This window comes from Eufriesea mexicana, unplaced genomic scaffold (genome assembly GCF_001483705.2).
Source record: "Eufriesea mexicana isolate 0111107269 unplaced genomic scaffold, ASM148370v2 scaffold9585, whole genome shotgun sequence".
NCBI classification, from domain to species: domain Eukaryota; kingdom Metazoa; phylum Arthropoda; class Insecta; order Hymenoptera; family Apidae; genus Eufriesea; species Eufriesea mexicana.
This window is the reverse complement of record NW_016917301.1, coordinates 468,050-490,872: the sequence shown is the minus strand read 5'-3', so window position 1 is coordinate 490,872 and position 22,823 is coordinate 468,050. Positions and strand designations below refer to the sequence as shown.

Genomic DNA, 22,823 nt, shown 5'->3' with positions numbered 1-22,823 from the left:
CTCGGCAAGCATCCACGGCACTCGTCGCCTAACCAACGAAACGCGACGAGCCATGAATTGATCACGCACCGAATCTCTGGTTGGCACCGGTCGTTTCCCGGCCCGGTCGCCGCCCGCCTTGGATTATTCATCGAGATTCGTCGGGCTAACCTCGATCGAAACTGAACGCGACGTGACACACGTAGCACCTCTTTCTCTATGCATGCGTCTATGCAACGGGCTTGTTGCGCGATGGTCACTGATCGTACAGGGAAAAATATCGGCCAATATCCATGGTCCTAATGATCTTAATTAGATCGCACGTGGATCGGTAAGACAGATTCCTACTCTAATTTTCAACAGCAGGGAGTGCTTAAATATTCTTACATGACAATTTTTCTCGTAGGATTTTCGATTTTGATATGTGCAACGTAATAAATATCGAATTACGATTGTTAATTTAATTAATTGGAAATCGTATTTTTCTTTTAGTAATTGGAACATTACAGAAATAACAAAATTAAGGAAGATTGTGTTAGAAATATTTTTGTGGAAAATGTAAAAGATGAGATGATTAGGACTATTGCTTATCTTTCTATTTCCTGTTCTCGTTTGAAATTCTTAGTAATTTGCCAAAAAAATTACTCATTATGTACGTTTGATTGCAAAGAATATAGGACTTCAACCATTTTATAATATTTATATACAACTCATCTTTATATGCAGTGAATAAGCTGATGATCAGTTATAATATTCCTCTTCCAAATTCTGGTTGAAATATTTAAAAAGTGAATCAGGTACACTCAAATTCTCAAAAAAATGTAGTATTTTAAAACAAAGGAGACGAATTCCCTTCTAAAGATCGTTCTGCTTATTTCCCATTTCCAAAACAAAATTGAGGATTAGTCATTTGACCAGCTCAGTGGAAATACGTCCATATGAACCATCGTGGTGGATTCACTGTTAGGGGTGAGGTCACCGTCAGCCCAGGCTCGTCCCCTCGATATCTGGCAAGCATGACGTCAGCAGGACTTGATCAGCGAGGGTAGTCGCCCTGGCCAGAAAAATAGCCGAGTGATATAAAGGGACACACTGCAGAAGCGCAGTCGAGGCTTCCTGAAGGACCCAAAGATCGAGAGTCAGTCGAAACGAGCAGCCATCCATTCTCCTTTTCCTATCTTATCCCTACGTGCACACAGGAGGTACGAGGATTGCCACGTGAAAGAGTACTAACAGTGACAGTTGTTCCATCAACGTGTACGTAAATGCCAGTTCACTGACCACTCGGTCGATCGAACTGGAAAATGACCGTTGCCGTTCGGTCTACCCGCTAAGGTTTCAATTTGGATAAGAGGCGAACCGCCGGGCCCGACATGCGCGGATTTATACACGATGTCGTGAATGGAAATCCGTTGTTACGGATCGAGAGTGGATCGACACGCGAGCCCCAGTCGCTGGGAACTGAGCACAGAACACAGCGATGGAAGACACGGTGGAACGCGATCTCCGGGTGACTGATCGGGTGACTTATGCCGGGTGCACATTACCTGCGATTGTTCGCGAATAGTCCGTGAGCTACTTGCGAAATGCTAGCAGACTGTTCGTCTGTGAGACCAGCGTCGTGGTTATATTGGAACTCGGGAATTGCTCGTGAGCAGTTGGAGACGCTGGCTTTAGGATTAGGATCATTGATATATGGCTGGACCAAGTGATATAGTACCTACAGTGCGCCGAATTTTAAAACTATCTAAAATATTCGCAGTTGGTATTGCAAACGATGGTCTAAGCCGTGGTAATAAATTGATAACACGTGATAATTAACACTAGAACTACCGATCTTTAGTGGGCACCTAACTATAACGTGCACAGATTATAGTAATTTCAGCGGTACCGATGAATATGAGTGAGTATATTGATTACAGTTCTTCCTTAATATGAGTTGGTACCAATTTTATTCTTAAAGCAGGTGTATGTGTTCGGTGATTGCAAAAAGGAAAATTCTCGGACCAGTCATTTTGACTGGGTTGGTAGTTCTAGTGTTAATAAAAGCTAATTGACAACTTCTCTCGCTTTACTAGTAGAACCCTGAGATAATCAGAGTACCATAGTTAGAGTCCATGTTTAATACAGTAATTTATAAATTATTATTCAAACTGGAAAGGAAAACTGAAGGAAAAATTCATAGAAATATTGTAATACAGTGTATAACGATAATCGGAAGCAGCGCTAAGAACAAACTAGCGCCACCACGGCACATATCTACGATACACTACTATAAATACTATGATCTACATTAGTGATACACTCTTAATACTTCAATCTTACCAAATCAAACTGGAAAGGAAACTTGAAGGAAAAATTCATAGAAATATTGTAATACAGTGTATAACGATAATCGGAAGCAGCGCTAAGAACAAACTAGCGCCACCACGGCACATATCTACGATACACTACTATAAATACTATGATCTACATTAGTGATACAATCTTAATACTTCAATCATACCAAATCACATTACATCACTTGAAAAACGTCAGTTTAACATGTACATTTCACTTGTTGAACATTCTAAACGTAAAAGACCGAATACTTTCGCGTAGTTCGCGAACTGTCCGCGCGCAGCGCTATGATCGGTTCTACTCAATCCACGATCCCGGATGGTGAAAGAGATCATGGAACTCGTTAATAATAGATTCGTCAGAAAATGAAGGATATTCGAGATAACAACCTGTGCTCTGAATTATGTCTGTATTTATTCTAGGGGAAACTCCAGAGGAAAATTTCAAGCCACGAAACGAGTAGCCCCGACGAGGACGATATGATTCTAACCTATGCTTTTGTTAAATTCGTATGATTCTCCATCGCGTATGAATAATGTTATCTAAGTGGAGCAATCGTGCGATAAAGTGGAATTATGCAAAGTGGGTAAGAATTTGTGGCTCACTCTGGCAACTTCGTGCGCGGGTTGCAGGGAATTAAAGCGTTATAGCGAGTGGGTGGTTAGCTAGTGCTTTATTGCTTGCTTATGGCGCGCATTTTCCCTTTTCTTTTTATGCCGAATGCGTATGTAGATCGGTAACTTCGTTGCATTATCGCGATATTACGTTACTTACTCGGACGGGTAAGTGGCTCGTTAAAAGTGTACTAACTCCATCAAGATGGCGAGCTCTGCCTAGGTCGTCGTGCCTCGGTGTTCGCAGGATCAAAGAGTCGCCATTTCGAGAGATACACTTGAACTAACTTTACGTACAATTAGCGGAATCTTTCCGCCAGGTGAGCATCTTTGAAGATACTATCTTATCCACCGTCGTAAACATCGATCTCATCCCGGATGCCTCGTAAATCATACGACAGTCATTAGCGAATCTCGAAGCAAAATCTCGGGAACTAATCTGTAGAGGGTAAATTAAAAATAACGCGATGTAAAAAAAGAAGTCACGTGACCCTGTAATAAATTGATAAATCAAGCCTAGATTTATACGCAATCCTGCAACCTTGGAACAAGTTAACCCTTTGCACTCGAGAGGCGACTCTCAGCCGCCATTTAATCAGATTCTAAAGATCGTTATTAATTAATATATCGAATTTAAAATTGCGCGTGGAATATCGAGGTAAAATAATTCTACGTTTTATTGTTAATTTGTACTTATTATTTATCGTTTTGAAAATATCGTTGACTTTATTAGCAGGAAGTCCTTGAATTACTATGTTTCTGTAACGAAAAAATCGCCGAGTGCAAAGGGTTAAATCAATCGTGCATTTAATCATGATAGCTTGCAATTTTGTATGTACTATACTAAATAATTTGAGATTTACTATTATACAGATATTAGATCTTCTCACAGTAAGAGAATATCTGAAGACAGAAACAATAAGAATTTATTATTCAACTATGATATCTCATTGGGGCTGGTGGGTTAAAAACTGTCCCATCTTTTGATTAGATTTTCTGCAATATAAAATGGGGTATATTTTAACTTAGCACTTCGAAAAATTAAAGTTACTCACAGTTAACAGTTTAATATTTTATTCCATTCAGTTGGCAGTGCCATGAATGACAATATTTTGAGTAAAAAGATGTGTTTTAATGACTTTCATTCAAAGCCCTGTAATATTCCGTGCAACTTGGGTTTCTATTTTCCTAAAAATCACGTGACTCGAAGAGATATATGATCAATATTTTCATAATGGAATTTCAAAAGTCTCATATCTCGTACATTCCAAAGTCTTCCCAAAATGACCCCACCTCTTCAATTTTTGAAATATTCAGTACAAAATCGCTTGCTCAATACCTAAATTTTTACATTTACATAAATTTTGAGTTTCCCTTAACCCTTTGCCGTCGTATTAAATTTGGACTTGGGTGTCATACTGGTCGGAATTAATTTTCGTTGAAAGTGCAGTGATACATAACATGCAAGATTACTAAGGATAAACAAGATTTGTTAATTCTTTTGTGAACTTTAGATATCTGTTTACACGATAATGTGTTTTAATGTAACGTTTTTACGTAAAAATTATATTTTATAGTTCTCCATCGTGTGGTATCTTTCAAAGCAGTCTCCAACACGCAGTCCTGGTTTTCGATTACATGTGTCGCAAAAATAATTAGTTTCGCGTCTTCCGCCAGGTCGATAGGTTCCGTGCAACGAACAGGTACATTAGGTCCAACAATCTTAGATCCCGTCGAAAAATTAGTTTTCGATTGTGGCTGATTTCTGCGCGTAACGTCTCTCCAAGTAGTAAATTCGTTTATACCACTGTTCTCATTTTCATCATTTTCTTCTATTTCACTGTCGCTGGATATTACTAATTGCCTCACTCCTCGCTTCACTGGAACTATGTCCCTACCAGAATCGCTACAAACGTTATCACTTTCTATATCAGAGTCCGTATTCAAGGAGTCAAAACAAAACTCTTCATCGCTATTTTCAGTTTCACGGTACACTTCTTTCGGTACCTTTCTTTCTGCCATTTTGTAGTATTATTTTGAACTGTCTCAAGAAGCGAGAATGCCTAATTACAGTTAAACGCAATTTGTAAAATATGATTTGGAATGCTAGCAACTGAGTAGCTGGACTTAAAAGCAGTGATATAACCCGCGAAGTGGGATCCAGTAGAACTGATGTTGATTAATACGTCAAATTTTTAAAATTATCCAACGATGCGTGCAATGTCGAGGTAAAATAATTCTACGTCTTAATTTGCATACGATTTCCTATTTACTGGCTTAAAAATATCGTCGACTTTATGGCAGAAAGTCTTCGAATTACTATTTCTCTGTCATAAAAAACTCTTAACTTTTTTAATATTAACCCTTTGCACTCGAGAGGTGACTCTCAGTCGCCATTTAATCAGATTCTAAACATCGATGTTGATTAATACGTCAAATTTTTAAAATTATCCAACGATGCGTGCAATGTCGAGGTAAAATAATTCTACGTCTTAATTTGCATACGATTTCCTATTTACTGGCTTAAAAATATCGTCGACTTTATGGCAGAAAGTCTTCGAATTACTATTTCTCTGTCATAAAAAACTCTTAACTTTTTTAATATTAACCCTTTGCACTCGAGAGGTGACTCTCAGTCGCCATTTAATCAGATTCTAAACATCGATGTTGATTAATACGTCAAATTTTTAAAATTATCCAACGATGCGTGCAATGTCGAGGTAAAATAATTCTACGTCTTAATTTGCATACGATTTCCTATTTACTGGCTTAAAAATATCGTCGACTTTATGGCAGAAAGTCTTCGAATTACTATTTCTCTGTCATAAAAAACTCTTAACTTTTTTAATATTAACCCTTTGCACTCGAGAGGTGACTCTCAGTCGCCATTTAATCAGATTCTAAACATCGATGTTGATTAATACGTCAAATTTTTAAAATTATCCAACGATGCGTGCAATGTCGAGGTAAAATAATTCTACGTCTTAATTTGCATACGATTTCCTATTTACTGGCTTAAAAATATCGTCGACTTTATGGCAGAAAGTCTTCGAATTACTATTTCTCTGTCATAAAAAACTCTTAACTTTTTTAATATTAACCCTTTGCACTCGAGAGGTGACTCTCAGTCGCCATTTAATCAGATTCTAAACATCGATGTTGATTAATACGTCAAATTTTTAAAATTATCCAACGATGCGTGCAATGTCGAGGTAAAATAATTCTACGTCTTAATTTGCATACGATTTCCTATTTACTGGCTTAAAAATATCGTCGACTTTATGGCAGAAAGTCTTCGAATTACTATTTCTCTGTCATAAAAAACTCTTAACTTTTTTAATATTAACCCTTTGCACTCGAGAGGTGACTCTCAGTCGCCATTTAATCAGATTCTAAACATCGATGTTGATTAATACGTCAAATTTTTAAAATTATCCAACGATGCGTGCAATGTCGAGGTAAAATAATTCTACGTCTTAATTTGCATACGATTTCCTATTTACTGGCTTAAAAATATCGTCGACTTTATGGCAGAAAGTCTTCGAATTACTATTTCTCTGTCATAAAAAACTCTTAACTTTTTTAATATTAACCCTTTGCACTCGAGAGGTGACTCTCGGTCGCCATTTAATCAAATTCTAAAGATCGATGTTGATTAATACGTCAAATTTTTAAAATTATCCAACGATGCGTGCAATGTCGAGGTAAAATAATTCTACGTCTTAATTTGCATACGATTTCCTATTTACTGGCTTAAAAATATCGTCGACTTTATGGCAGAAAGTCTTCGAATTACTATTTCTCTGTCATAAAAAACTCTTAACTTTTTTAATATTAACCCTTTGCACTCGAGAGGTGACTCTCAGTCGCCATTTAATCAGATTCTAAACATCGATGTTGATTAATACGTCAAATTTTTAAAATTATCCACCGATGCGTGCAATGTCGAGGTAAAATAATTCTACGTCTTAATTTGCATACGATTTCCTATTTACTGTCTTAAAAATATCGTCGACTTTATGGCAGAAAGTCTTCGAATTACTATTTCTCTGTCATGAGAAACTCTTAACCCTTTAATATTAACCCTTTGCACTCGAGAGGTGATTCTCAGTCACCATTGGATAAAATTTCGAAGCTCGATGTTAATTAATATACCAAATTTAAAATAATGTAAGTGTGCGAGGTATCGAAATTAAATAATTCTGCGTGTTAGTTATTATACGATTTCTTATTTACTGCTCAAAAGATATCACCAGCCTTACAACAGAGAATTTTTCAACTCGTACCCTTCTTCAGCCAAAAAATCGTCGAGCACAAAGCACAAAGGGTTAATTTACATACGATTTCCTATTTACTGTCTTAAAAATATCGTCGATTTTATGGCAGAAAGTCTTCGAATTACTATTTCTCTTAACCCTTTAATATTAACCCTTTGCACTCGAGAGGTGACTTTCAGTCGCCATTTAATCAGATTCTAAAGATCGATGTTGATTAATACGTCAAATTTTTAAAATTATCCACCGATGCGTGCAATGTCGAGGTAAAATAATTCTACGTCTTAATTTGCATACGATTTCCTATTTACTGTCTTAACGCTAGATTTACGGAACCCGTCAATTTCACGGATGGGTTGCTCCAATTATACGATGGTAACAGATTTAGTTAACTTATATTAAGACTGTTAATATTGTTTTAAAATTAATATTGGTTTTAAATTAAACCAATCGTTAGAAAAAAAAGACACATGGTTTCCTTTGCCTGTCAATTTGACAAGTGTCAGATATGTAGAAACAGGTATACAGATAGCAGCGAATTAATTATTTGAAACCCTGAAATATGGTAAATAGGGTAATGAAGAATTTTTAGTTCGTACAAATTTTTACTTATTAAAAAATATTGAAAAATCGTTCATTTTTGAAGCTGTCGTTGAAAATAAATATTTCACGTGACAATGATTTTTAACTACTAACAAATTATCGCTAATTTAAAAATATTTGACGCAAAATACCCGACCATTGGGTATGGTCAGCAATAAAATGCCTGGTCCGCAATGTGTTGATACTGCGTTCAATTTCACAACTCAGTTTGCAATAACTAACCGTCTACAACTAAAACTGACCACTCCAAACTGTCTACAAAAACTGTCTTCTGAACATTCTTAACCTTCTTTGTATATCTTTCCCACTATGCACACGTTTTCCGATGCCTCCGTTAATATGGCCACATATGGCCATATAGCCGGACACATCACGCAGGGCTTTTCCCAATTGACCTAGGCTTTGCTCTTTCGTGAAGCTATGTTTACATGATGGAAAATTGACGATATTATAATTTGTAAACCTCAATCTCTGGAAATGGTCGAGGCTAAGAAATCTCTTCGGTTTGACAGGTTTGACGTGATGCCATGAGACTTGGTTCAACACGACGGGAAAGAAACAAGGGATTACGTAAGGGATTAACGTTTGATAATTCTGCTCTAAGTGCTACCCAAGGCTCAGCGTCACGTGTCTGACGGAACTTAATCTTTGATCCTCGACACGAGAAGCAGAGGAAGTTTCGTCTATTTATTAAAGAGAGATTATATCTCGGTTGTTATCTGACATTTTCTTTATTTTCCTCGGCTATTCGAACCCTGTCGAATTCGCCGTTGCCGACACGCGATTTGCTCTTTGCTCAGGCTTGACCGAGAACAGGGAGCCTTTCCTTGAACGTGTTAGCGGCGGATTCAGTGAAGCGGTGTATCCTATCTGTCGTGACAACGGGGTTGCAAATTATGGAAGGTCTTAAAGGAATGGTCACTTGAACGTACCCGATAGTTAGCTTTAAATTGCCAGCTTTCGTGCGATGTCTATCTGCCGAGTCGCACACTTTAGCCTAAACCCCCGGTTCGACTTACCGATCCAGCCGTAAATCTCGCGATAGCTAACCGCCCTTAAATCATGACCAACACGTGAAACAAACCGGCCAGCTTTTCGTGAGGCTTATCGGCCGAAGATTTCGATCAAATAAACCTTATTTCGTATGCATTAGCGAAACGTTTGCAATGCAAATGCGGCTTACAACCTGACATTCGTTGCTCAGCCGGATAAGGAGCAGAACACGGGACAGCCGGCTATTGGGAACATTAGCGAGACCAGCGTGGGATTAGCAGGGAAATTTGCAAGAATCTCTTTCAACCTGTAGCCTGTTCTCAATTATCGTATCAGCCGATAACGAGACAAGCAGTGCGGTTACACGGTCACGCAATCATCGACGATTCAATCTTATCTCCAACCCGGCTAGACCGGCGAGCAGGTAGATAACTCGTTATCACCAGTAGGGCCGTGTGAACCATCGCGTCACCTTAAGAGGAGCAACGGACCACGAGCGCGGAGTTCAGATGTCCGTCAGACGAGTCAGTCGTCCAAATGCTTTTATTCTGTGAATAACGCTATTCTCTGAGAAGTTCGGATGCTGTGGTCAGATTTTATCTCAAAGAAATCGAAAATTTTCTTAAAAATCAATGAAACCGTATGCAGATTGCGCTCGAAACGCACCAAGTGCAGTTATTCGGTGAATAACGCTACCCTGTGGTGTTCTGAGAAGTTCGGGAAAAGTGGTCAGATTTCATAACAAAAAAATCGAAAATTTTCTTAAAAATCGATGAAGCCGAATGCCGTATACTGGTGATTAGCACTGTCTTAGGCTAATCGCAGATAGGCATCGCGAGATCGATGATTCTTGCGAAACGGCCGAGTGCTATCGGCAGTTACCGTAACCTTGCGAAATTATTGAACGAGTGTCGTCATAAGTCGAAGGCACGTTACCGTGGAGAACGACCTCGGGCACGATCATTCCCTCTTGGCCGGGCATATTTTCTCGTCGCGTAAATCAGAGGGCACGTTGCATCGGGAATTAAATCAACGCGCTCCGCTTCGTTGATGGAGATGAAGGAAACGAGATAGGGGATGGAAGAGGGACAGAACGAGGCCTGGTCGAGCGAACGAGATAGAGGGGGAGAGAGAGAGAAAGCTGGAATAGGTGGAGTAAAAGCAAGAGGAAGTAGGGGACACAAGAGGAAGAGGAGGAAGAGCAAGCATGGTGGGGGATCAATTTAGAAGCCGTGACTCACTCGACACGGTGACGTCGTTAGCGCACCCCTTCCGCTCTCCCTCTATGCCACCCCTGAAAAAGAAAAAAAAAAAAAAAGGGAGAAAAAGAATAATCCGGTCACAACTCTCTCTCTAAGCGAGAACTAATCGAGGCCAGTGCACACTGCCGGGGAAGAACGGAACGAGGGGGGGATGTTGCCGACTCTCGGCCGGTCGACGAGCCTCGAGTATTATTTCTGGTATTCCTGTACACCGCTGTTATCCGTGGAGACGAGACGGGACGAGGGCCGCGGAGGTGGCACGCGAGTGAAGCGGAAAGGGCACCACAGAGTCATCGCTGTGCACGATAACACCACCGGCCCCTCGTTACGTCGAAAAAACTCCGCACCGTTGGAGCCGAGTTTTACCTACGCCCATGTACTTCACGCGCCAGTGACTCCTGTTTACAGAGTCGACGGCGGGGAGGAGGAAGAAGGAGAACGAAAACGCGAGCGAAGAGAAAGAAGGAAAATCGGTGGGGCGGGGGGAGAGGGTGTAAACGAGGAAGAGGATGCAAAGGGGGAAGTATCCAACGCATCCTCTCTCCTCCGCCGCCCACCGGAGCCAGCGTCCCCTCGCCCCAATTACCGTGCCCATCGCTCGCACCACCTCGTCCACGCTCGTAATTTGCATCCGACCTCTATTTCCTTCGTAGCCGTCCGACTAAATCCCTCTTCCGAGGAGAAACTAAGAAACCCCGTGGTCGGTTAATCGCCACTACCTAGGATAACAGAGCGATGGACAATGAGAAAATTATTTATTCGGGATTCGGTTCTCGTCCCGGTGAGTCGCTCGTGTAGCCAGCAGCAGTAGCACGCGAGACGATCGAAAGGGAATATACGGGCTGGAAGAATGAACGTCCTGGATGAAGATTGTACTCACGAGGCACACGATCAACGAGGATCAGGCTCTCGGTTAGGAGACGTCGACTCCTGGATCGTCGACCGACGAGCATCCTACACACCGAGACCCCTGTTTCTCGTGTCCTGGCGTCGAGGACCCGGATGATCCTCCCGTTGTCACTCCGGCAACACCCACTTTCTCCTCTGGCCTCGTAACCTCGAGGGCCACTTTTCCTTCTCTCCCTCGCCACCGTCGTCGAACGAGGCGCAGCACTACTCTGACAGCACCACCACTACTACCACCACCACCACGATACGATTCTCGACTACCAACGGGCACCACCACGATAGGAAACCACCACCACCGCCACGGCCACCACTAACACTGCCACCGCCACCACGAGTAGCAGTAGGCACAGCAGCTCGACGTACCGCCTTGATGCTAGCAACCAGTTTGCAAACGGTTACGCGGGATTTCTCTTTGCTCTGAAAGTTGCCGCGGTTATTTCCCGTGAGAATTCATCGCACACCCTTAAACGCGTACGGTTGTGACGTTGTCAAGTGTCGCTGTCGGTCACTGTTCGCGTTGACACGACGCGTGACCATCGACGAGACGAGGAACCCTCTGAACGCGAGCCACACGCGGCGGCCTACGAGCATGGGATGATTCCGTAGCTCGCTGCGGAAACGCCACCGTGAGCTGGCCTATCTACGCGCCTGTCTGCTCTCCCAAGCCTCGAATGCCGCCCCCTTGCGTCCCGCCGCGTTGCCTTCTGGCCAGTCACGATGCAAATGTATACGCGATCGTGACACACGCGTGTCCGTGACACGTCCCAGCATGCGCCCTTCTACGCGCGCCTCGTATCGCACGCGCCCGAATCTGCCCGAATTCGTTCGACCACAGTCGGGTGTCGCTGCTTTCGATGCCACGTCTAGGGAGTTTGTCTTCGCGAAGGACCATAAAAAGAAGGGAACGCGTTCGATTATTGGCTCCACGAATTTTTTTCCGTTTTCAAATTTATCTGGGAGGAATGATTTTAAATCGATTCATCGCGACAACTTTAACGAGTAATTGAAATTTTTTGAACACGTTGCGAGAGGAGATACAGTGAAAAATTATTTACAATGTTTTTACTCCATTAGTGCTTTTATTTTGGAATATATTATTCCGACGTTCGGTACCATTGTATAAATTAATCTTTTAAACGTTACTTAATTGATTAAAATTGTGTACTACGAACGTTATTTTGTTATTTACTTAACATTAATTTGTTTTGAATACTCGTACAATGTATTTAATAAATGATCGTTACGCATGTCATTGCGAGATTAGTTTAAATTTGCCGCTGAAAATTCTATACGAGTTCAGGTTTATATAGGAACTAGGGACTTTTGCGCAGTCTATAACTAACCTCTGATCAATGTGTACACATATCGTTTCATTCTTCTTTCGTAGAGTATTTTTGGCCGCATAGTTTACGATGACTATTGAAATTTCAGCACCTTTTATTTGTCATGGATCTAGTAAAATAATAAGTGAATTTTATACGAATGAAACAAGAATATTGTTACTTTATGATTCTTGTCGTAACCACAATTAAACCCCGTTGGTAATACAGTTGAGAATTGTGACTACCTTTTGATTAATGCTCCATATCATGATATAACGTAAGCGTCCTTGATAACGTGGTTTTGTGTTTGAGATTATAAATTCATTATAAATTTTTATGCAGAACATAGCCGTTGCTTCAATTCAGTACAGTCGGCATCGTAGAACAGTGTCATGGCGTGGCAACGATGACAGAAAGTGTATATCTCATTGAAGAATTTGGTACTGAATTTACAAAAGATACGAAATTTAATATGTGGGGTGGTTTTCGTTGTAACAATGGCTTCCTAATTCTGTTCCTAGTGCATATCATTGTATTTCAATGTTTCATATGTAAGTAGTTATTTATTACCAAATATGTATATAGTTTCATCTACACCTGTAGCAAATTCAGTTTCACGCATGTAAACGTGATATGCTCTATGTCGCAATTTCTACACATGCGTCCCGCGATATTTAAATAAATTTCCTCCATAATATACATTTTAAGAATCATACTTTATTCTGTTTACAGATTTTCATGTGCTTTCGCTTTGTATATCGATGTTAGAATACGTTAATTATATGTATATATTTTGTTTTAGTTATTTTATTGTTTCGTTATTTTTATTTTGAACGATCGGGACTTCTATCAATCTTTAACAACTTCATGCAAATTATAAACTATTCGTTTCCTTATAATAGCACGTATCGCTACAGTTTTTATTTATGTGTTTTTCTTTTTCCAAAAGACTATCAAGAACGCTATAAATGGCAAGAGCTGAGGAATAACCTGGAGTTGATGATCGTCGAGCAAAGAGATATATATGGATTAACATACAGTCTAATTAAAAGACTAGAAAGTCATGGTGTGTTCAATGAAGACAGACACGGATATGCTATAAAGCCCATGATTTATGCCATTACCCCCACGTTTACCAGACCTGTACAGAAAGCTGAGCTCACTCGATTATCGCAAACGTTTTTACATTTACCGAATCTCCACTGGATTGTTGTTGAAGATGCAGAAAGCAAAACCAAACTCGTGACTCAACTTTTAGAGAATAGTGGTTTAATTTATACTCATTTAGCCGCAGCAACCCCACCTAATTATAAATTGGGCCGAAATGACGCGAATTGGAAGAAGCCACGTGGTGTTGAGCAACGGAATACAGCGTTACGGTGGCTTCGAGACAATCACCAAACAAACGATAAGGGGATAGTATTTTTTGCTGACGATGACAATACGTACTCGATTAAATTATTTCACGAGGTAAGAATATTAATGTCAGGTAGTATTATTAGTCAAGTGATAAATCTAGTGTCGAAAGTGAATATTGATATTGATGAAATATTGCTTACATAACCTATATATATTTCAGATGGAAAAAATAAAAAAAGTCGGCGTATGGCCTGTTGGTTTAGTTGGCGGTTTAATGGTAGAGAAACCAATATGTGATAATAGTACTAATAAGATAATCGGTTTCAATGCTGCCTGGAAACCAGAACGTCCGTTTCCGTTGGATATGGCAGGTTTTGCGATTAACCTACGGCTTTTAATAAACAAGAAAGATGTACTTTTCTCGTACGATGTTCAAGGTGGATATCAGGAGAGTGAAATTTTGTCACAAATCGTTACCAGAGATGAATTAGAGCCACTGGCAGATTGTTGTACGAAGGTACGTTATAAGGTATGTTAGCTTTTTATATACATCATTATATAAATCAAATGTTTCATATGTTTAGGTATATGTGTGGCATACACGAACAGAGCCACCACAGTTAAACGTAGAACAATTATTAATAAAGAAAGGTAAACGTTCGAATCTTGGTATTGAAGTATGATAAAAACGTTAAACTATAGTTTGTTATATTTTGCAATTGTTGAGAAAGCATGTGCTCTATTAAACAGGTATATAGAAATTATCTCATGATATTATCTCATCTACGAACGTGAGTGATATGATATTATATTTATAAAAAAAAATAGAACTATGAATTTTATATACACTTTTTATTATTTGCATTTGGCCATGTACTTGTGAGGAATAGTGCAGTGCCATAACGCATAGCCACTTATAGCTGCATATTAGGTAAGAACGCAAATGAGAGATTAATCGGTTTTAGATAGGGTATGTGCATAATAACAGTCGCCTGAAGGATATAATATCAATAAGTACAGTTTCACTTTAAGAATTCATCGCTTTTTATACTTTTAACATGCTTGTTAGTGCAAGATCTTTTTATTCTGTACGATAAAATATGTGCATATGTCTCTTTTTAAATTATAATGAACAATAGCATTTTAATGAATAAATTTTGCATACAAAAAATTAAATAATATGCAGATGTGAATCATTTGACCTTGAAAATGTTCTTTATCCTTTATTAATCGAGTACGTTTCTTTAACGCGTACAGAAAAAGCATACATAAAAAATATGCCTTACATCTACGAACTTTAGTAATGTTTGTAATAATATTTATTAAATTGGAAGATGCGTAGTAATACTTTTCATGGGAAGCTACTTGGGTTACGGATTTTGGCAACGAATATAAAATAGCTAGATAAACGTGTCTTCTTCACACCTCGTCGAGTTGTCAATTCTTAATTCAGTGAAGACTTGAAATACTGTATGACGATTACGATGAACAGTCCGGCATTATTTTTCTCTTGTTTTTTGATATATATATATATTTTTTTTTTTTTTGTGTGTGTGTATAATATGTACTCGTTGACTTATAAGCTAATAAGTACTATATATTTGGCAAAACTCTTGTGTTTACGGTACGTAAAAAAGCTACCTGCGCAGAAAGTGTGTTCGCAAGCGAGGAGACGATGGTTAGTTTTAATTTCTTTCTCTTTATACTTTATGGGTAGGTACAACTATCTTAAATAAATATACACACGATCGATTATTTTTTGCAGTTTACTTTTACTAGTCTTTTCCTTTCTTGTTTTGCGAACGCACCTTCCGACCTCGCATACAACGTTCTAAACTTACCGAACTTTCCTAAACTTACTTCCAATATTTCTTAAAGATTAGGAAAAACGTTTACAAGCATTTACAAAAACTTATCACATTTTAACTGCGTTTTCTTGAAAAGCCATCTTACACGTTAGGACAAAACTGGTATTATTTTACGTTATCGAATATTATATTTATATATATATGGCAGCTTTCGATTTTTTTTTCTTTTTTTCTTTTTTTTTTTTACGTCTTTTGGAACAAAAAATTTAGATTTTTGTTACAACTGGCAAGTGTTACAATTTAGTGTTTAAAGCGAGATAAGTTCATTTAATCGAAATCGCAGATGTCGCTGCTTTTGATTACACTATACATACATATTAGAGAGACTTAATTATCGAAAGATATATTTGAGACTTATTAAACCGCCTTCATTATCGATATATCGAATACAACTTCTTTCGGAATCCTTTTTTAATTTTCATATTTTACAGTTTTTAAGTATACTGTTCTCTAACTGCATCGATAATTCGATCGTAATGTTACATAATCTTACCAATTAAAATTTCATCGCAAAAGCTGCCCAGTTCTCGGTTAGGTTACTTTCTTACATACAGGGTAACTATATAGGATACATAAAATACTAATAACAAAAGTGTAAAAATGACGAAAAGAGATACTAGGGCTGCTCTCGCACGCGACGCCTCGACGATGTAATCTTTACATTGTAAAATGTACACGGTAAAAACTATTACGATAAATTAGGTCAAGGGTAAAAAAAATATTTCACGCGTGAGGCGTTCACCTCAAAGTAGAAAAATGCTATTAACTAACCGTGAATAAACGTATGGGCGGTATACATCAGTCATACGTATACCAAATACGTCAGTCATAGTGATTGACACGGCAAGAGTATAGTCACACCCAAAATGGTGTGCAATAGAAACATTTTTGTCAAAATTTATTTATGGCTAGGGAAAACATAGCGATGAATCTTGTCAAAAGGTACATAAACGACGAATCAAATTGAAAACCGTTTATTAACCTGAGTTCCTTGATCGTCAATGAGAACCGGTACGATTCGTTTTCATAAAGTCTCGCGCTTAAAGGAATCAGTCTTTGAAATCAAGTTATATAATCACGAAATGGATAATTCGTCGTTTAGAATCATGTTGAATACAATAAAAACGAAATGTACCTGTGTTGTGGATCATATAACACGGTTTCTAATTGAGAAACGTACATGAATAGAACATGTCGAGGGAGTATGAAAACTTTTCAAAGTATATACATAGATCAGAGATTCTTGTAAATTGACGAACCTCGTTGAAGAAAGACAGAGAAAGAAAGAGAGAGAGAGAGAGAGAGAGAGAGAGAAGAAGAAACCCATTCCGTTCGTTCCTGCTTCGTTTGTAATAGCTCTTCAAATTTCAGCTCTTATTTTTATGCTAAATGTTAGAAGATGCCTTTTTGTTAACGGAGAAGAAACAGTATGGAATAGGTAAACTGGTTTTTTTTTCTTTTTTTCTTTCAGTTTCGTGCTGTGCACATGATAACACAGTACACTACCCAGCGTACTAGACTGCGATTATCTAGAGGGTGCCTCGAAGCAATGATTACTAATTATCGACCAATATTCTACCAATTTCGCGATTAATTTTGTACATTCTTTTTTCTTGTGTAAGCGATCTATCTAACTCCTCCTTTTTGCAATATTCGCTAAGTTACATTATATCAATAGTTTCTTCTTTTTCCCCAAAACGATCTTGGAACACAATACATTTCGTGTTTATCATAGATTGTGGATTACACTTGTGTCTCATACGCTTTGATGATATTACATTGGCGAAGGAGAGAGGAGTGGAGGAAGAGATATTTATTTCTCTTATGAATAAAGAATTTGTCGGGACTTGTGAAAGATCATACGTGCAGAGAATTTTGTATCGAGCAAATTGGTAATGTGCATGCTTACGAATAAATGCTATAATCACTTTGTCGTGTTCTCGATAAGGAGGCCCAGACAAGAGAATGTACGCGGAAATTATCCTGTCAACCATTGGATATTTCACGAATGAAACAGACGAATGGGATTTTGCATCGTTCGGTTGTGTCGAGATGGCGCGTCATGTCTGGTTTTAGAAACAGAGAACGAGGTATAGCTTCGAGTATCTCGTTGCTCTATGTCCCCGCGCAAATCCCGAGTAGAGTCGCAAAACTTTTTGAAATTCGAATTCGTTAAAGGAGAAGATTCTTAGCAACCACGAAACTCTGTTCGGGCTGGTTTTTTCATATCGTTCGAGAACACTTTGGCCAGAATAGTGTTTCCACGATGATTTACAATCTAGTACGCTGGAAGAATATCTAGACAGCTGAATCCTTGCCGACGAAACCGGTCTTTGAGACAGATCTCTTCCCGTCAAACGTGATAGATGTCTCCCGACGCAGTCCCGAGTCGATGATCGGTGTGATTTTCTTCTCTTCCTTCAGTGGTTCCTTCTCGTCTCTAAAATGTTCCAATAGAAAAGGAAATTATTAATGGAAGACGATATGTCACGTGATTTTTAAGGTTACTTCTAGTACTGGGCATAAAAGAGCATGTCGAGATGCGGCGCGTGGTGCAACATTGAATAATACGCATAATGCATGCCATCACTCGTTAGTATTGTGTATTTGCAATTGAAGTATCGTTCCTGTCCCCGTTTCTTCGTCGCGTGTGTTTTATACATAGGCATAAAATGGAATGTAGAACAACGTAAGTTAAATGTAGCTGAATAGAAAAAAATTACGTAGTAAAAAAGATCAACGAAGTGGCAAGTGTGTATTGAAATGTCATTAAACGATCGTACATTTCGAAATTGATATTAGGTTATAATATTTACGAGCGAGGAATAATCTGGTCTCCACGGTAACCTTTCTCATGAGGCAATGAAACTGAATTACCTACTTTCGTGATCCGCGGCTGAATGGAACAGGGTAAATTAGAGCGAATGGTGGTGAGTGTACTACGTAGTTAACGAGCAATTAATATCACTTCAGAGTGTTGATATCTCATGCAGCATAGCCAAAGCACGGGCGTATAATGGCGATAGTTTATGCAGCGCGTGTAAAGAGTGACAGAGATAGAGAGGTAGGAAGAACAGTGAGAGCAAGTGAGATAGAGAAATATACAGAGAGACAGAACAAGTAAGCATGAAATGAACTGAACATGGTGAACAATGTACAGTGTTCTTTTGTACGACAAGTGGTTGGCGGCAAAACAAATTAGACAGAAAGAGGTAAGAAAGAAAAACAAACGATATCCTTTCATGCTGTAATTCTGTTTTATCGACGGTCGTTATCAGTTTTGTTTCCACAGATGCCGTTACCGAATTACGTGTTTGGCGTTCCGAGATGTTTACCAGCATCCAGGCGCCGAGAAAAGGAAAGAAGTTAAATTAAAAACAAGAAAAAATAAATCTTGGAAGATCTGGAAATATTGAACGGAAAAAAAAAGAGAAAAAAAAGACATCATGCGAAGTAGAAAGCCGTGTCAGAGCCCCTTCAAGAGAGGCCATGCTTCTTACTGATTTTCATTTATGTATCTCTCTTACATGGCAGTGTGTTTGACCAATTTAATGGTATTTTTTCCACTACCCGAGTCTTGGATGGCCGTGACTCCGGCGACATTGGCCATTTTTTGGTCGCAATACGGCAATGGAAACCGCCAACCGTAAAGACTACCGGTAAAGAAAAAAAAAAGAGACAGATGCGAGAGGGTCAAAGTGTCTCCTAATGGCGGACTAGGTTCTAACGAGTTAACCGGACCATTTAACCACGGGACGCTATTATTTTTTGCAAGACAAATACAGCCCCGACGCCAAAGGTTCAATGAGAACGCGATAAAGGATGCCCGGTTCCGATTTGTCGAGTGTCCATTAAGTTCGGTCTATAAAGGCTTCTCCGTGTGGTCGTTTGGCTTTTTATCACACAACCCAGCTATACTATTAAGGAGGAAGAGCACTGGGATCGTGGAAAGCCTTGACAATTCGAATTCATGGATCTCTATAGGGACACCCCATTGCCCGAAATGAAAATGGAAAGTGAGGGAATAAAACTCGCTTTTAGCAAAGTCAATATTGGAGTGACATTTTGAGTAATTATGTTATTCATGTTCGGAACGCTTGTATTGTATGGAAGGTAAAAGCATTCAAAATGCCATCGCTATAAAGTGCATTATATCACACGGTCTTCGTACATTCGTTCTTTTCCTAATTTTTTTACAACTTTAATCGAAAGTGGTTTTTGAATAATCTGTGCTAATTCAATATTTTTCTTTTTAGGTAATTTCTTCTGGAAAGCTTGAACAAGTCTGTAACAAACCGGCACCGGGTTCTCACGAATATTCACACGGATCGATCGTTCTTCAGACTCGTATGCTCCGTAAACTAATTTACACGTTAGTCACGGCTCCGGCAGGAATCTCGATTCGAGTCGTGAAAATTCGTTCGACAGTCGGGAGGTGAAAGAAAGAGATTCGTGTATAGGTCTTGTACGAAGTTCGATGGTTGGTGCAAAGTTCGATGACACGGTAAATATAGCGCCAAAGACTTGCCAAAGCACAATGTAAAATATATATAATGTATATAAGGAGGACGAGTAAATCGATCTAAATATCGTGAGTATGTTTCGTGTGCACGTGTGGTGTGTATTGAAAGAATTCGATTGGAATGAGCCTCACCTGCCAAGTTTTGCGTCCTCTTCGTCCACTGGTTTTCGGCGGGAACGTTCGCATACGTAATATATGATTCCTGCAAATGCAATGCAAAATTTGAAATAATCGTTTGCAAAGAAATTTGTAAAAAAAGAAAGAAAAATACCAAGGTGGAACGCGAAAAGTTGTTCCCTGAAATTTTTCCTTCTTTTTCTTTTCTTTGGTTGGTGAAATGTACTCTTGAAATTCGCTTAACTGTACCCGACAACTCAGCGTAAGCCAGCGTTTGCAATTTTACCCGAAATCGCAGTCACATTTTCAGATAAATTCTCGTTGCAATTTTGAAGCGAGTTTATGCCGCGAGTAATTCCAGATAAATTCACGCCGCTGTATCAAGCAAATTAACGTTGTAATTTCAGATAAATCCAGTTTGCAATTTTAGATACATTCGGCGCGCGGGTGCTAATAAATTCGCGCTGCGCATGCACGTAACGCTGTGACGTGATTTTAGGTAGATTTATGCTAAAATCTCGAATGAATTTATACCGTGAAATTAGGTACACGTGTGATGCAATTGTTAATACATTCGCGTTGCACTTTTACTTAATATTGTACACAGCGATAGCTTTATCGTCTCGAAACAGTTCACGTGGTAATTACAAACGTGATGCAATTGCCCGACTTTCACATATTGTACCGTCGAATTATAATTTCGCATCATAGTTTTAATTTACACTTCCGCAATATGCAGCTTATAATTTCCCGTGATTTACGACACGTTCTAATGGGTCGAAAATTAATTCGAAAATTTATTTGCAAGGGTAATTGTATTTCTCAAGGGTTCAATTACTGTTAAACATTTTCCTCACCTGTTTTATGGGCGCAACAGCAGATCACGTCGATCACGATAATAATAATGAACAGTACCGCGATCACGATACCGATTATGGCTGCGCTTGATATCAGTGGTCCTTGATGATGAAGCACAGTAGTATCTATACCTTGAAGGATAAGAATTATGCATCAGACAGGCATTGTGACAAGTAATAAACATTGTTTTTTCTCTTTTTGCAATCCGTTAGTGCAGAAGCATTACTTAACGATGTTTGGTGATGATAAAAGGGAAATCATTTCCAGTAGAAACTATATTAATTTATTACTCGCTGTAAACTTGACATCTCTTTACGAAAATTTCATCGAGGCTTCGAAAGTTTCTTGTCATCGCGAACATACGACAATTCGTCATTTTACTTTCTTCCATCGAGATACTCGAGTATAACCCTTTGACTACAGTGGACACCTAAAATGTGCTCGGAATTCTCTTTTACTGTCAACTTTTAAATATGTATCGTAACAATTTAATGCAGAATACGAAGAAGAAAATAACGTTGTTTTAACCATTTCGCATCGGGCGCCATCTATATAGGCAGTATTCCACGCGATGACTTCTGGGTACGAGCGTCGCATATAGGCGATATCCACGCGACGACTATTGGGTAGGACACCCTATACATCCAGCATCCAAATGATGCGTACACAAGTGCAATCTGTATACGATTGTTTTATTTAGCACAGTTATTTTAGAAAAACGTATATAATAATAATAATAATAACAATAAATGCAAAACCATGCACACTGTGCACATTTCTTGTTAGGTTAGGTTACTACCTAGGGTATTTTGGTGGACTCAACTGCTAAAGCGAAAAGGTTAATCTAGTGGAATATAGTGTTTCGATTATTATTTGAATATACCATAATTTCTTAGAAATTAATTATTATTTCACCGTTCTCGGTGTACATTGTAAATAGATTGCTACCGTATGATACGGCTGATGCATTTCAGACTCTGTCCTAGTCAAAGGGTTAAAATCTCAAGAAATTCAGCACTGTATATGTTCCTAAAGTGTTTCTCTGCAATACTGGTAAAGGAACCCGATTTGCTTTTATTATTAACTTCTTCAATCCGATTTTGCTTCGTCCTCGTAAGCCATACTTCGTAATACTTCGAAATACATGTACTCGTTTCTGAATTTCACACGTGTGAGAAATTCTAGCTGACAAGAAACCTTTCAATAGCTCGCTCGAATCTCGACAAAATCCTCTGTTACATCTCACACGCCGTGTACACTCCGGCTTTCCCACAAACCGATTACAAGTGTCTCGGATTCAATAAAAGTCGATATTCAACCGCGAAACCGATATCCAACGCTCGCGGTTCCACACTTCGGGCTCGGCTGTTAAACCGGAACACATCACCAAACACGTTACGCGAACGATTAATTTTAGTCTCCTGAAAAGAAACAAGATCGGCGGGGGGTTCTGGGGAAGTGCCAAAAATCCGTTTTCATCAAAGCGTAGACACGTAAGGAACCAAGAGGAAAGAAGAAAAAAAAAAAAAAATAAAAATAAAAAAATAAAGACACGCACACACGCGCACACGCACCAAACCAAACCAAACCAAAGCTGAACCAACGTACATACGTGTGTGTATACCAATGAAAGAATGATCGTCGTCGAACAAGCGATAAGAAGAAGCGTGGTTAAGAAACGGTAAAGAAAAGAAGAAGTGGAGACGGAACAAAGGGTAATATACAAAAGAGAAACGAATAGTTGGAAAAGAAAGAAACTAGAAAAAAAAAAGGAACTAGCTGGTGCGCTAAAAGATATAACGT

The 22,823-nt window shown here is 39.0% G+C and overlaps 3 protein-coding genes across 4 annotated transcripts in view; 1 reads left to right on the top strand and 2 right to left on the bottom strand.

The window, feature by feature from the left end:
• The window catches only part of LOC108553242 (uncharacterized), an 80,011-nt gene extending 68,121 nt beyond the window's left edge, over positions 1-11,890 (bottom strand). For both annotated transcript variants that reach the window (XM_017908066.1, XM_017908067.1), the window contains exon 1: positions 10,946-11,890. The gene's annotated coding sequence lies outside the window, so the exon portion shown is untranslated. The remainder of the gene's footprint in view (positions 1-10,945) is intronic.
• Positions 11,891-12,396: 506 nt separating this feature from the next.
• Positions 12,397-14,708, top strand: GlcAT-I (Glucuronyltransferase I). Its single transcript, XM_017908063.1, has 5 exons — positions 12,397-12,573; positions 12,639-12,847; positions 13,246-13,766; positions 13,876-14,172; positions 14,240-14,708. Exons 2-5 carry the CDS (start codon positions 12,703-12,705, stop codon positions 14,336-14,338), a joined length of 1,062 nt encoding a protein of 353 aa, XP_017763552.1. The 5' UTR covers positions 12,397-12,573; positions 12,639-12,702; the 3' UTR covers positions 14,339-14,708.
• A 1,899-nt stretch (positions 14,709-16,607) lies between these two features.
• Fas2 (neural cell adhesion molecule fasciclin 2) overlaps positions 16,608-22,823 on the bottom strand; it is a 48,399-nt gene continuing 42,183 nt past the window's right edge. The window contains exons 7-9 of the mRNA XM_017908064.1: positions 21,020-21,151; positions 20,178-20,247; positions 16,608-17,963 (exon numbers count right to left, since the gene is read on the bottom strand). Of these exons, the coding sequence (XP_017763553.1) occupies positions 17,822-17,963; positions 20,178-20,247; positions 21,020-21,151 (344 nt within the window). The 3' untranslated portion in view covers positions 16,608-17,821. The remainder of the gene's footprint in view (positions 17,964-20,177; positions 20,248-21,019; positions 21,152-22,823) is intronic.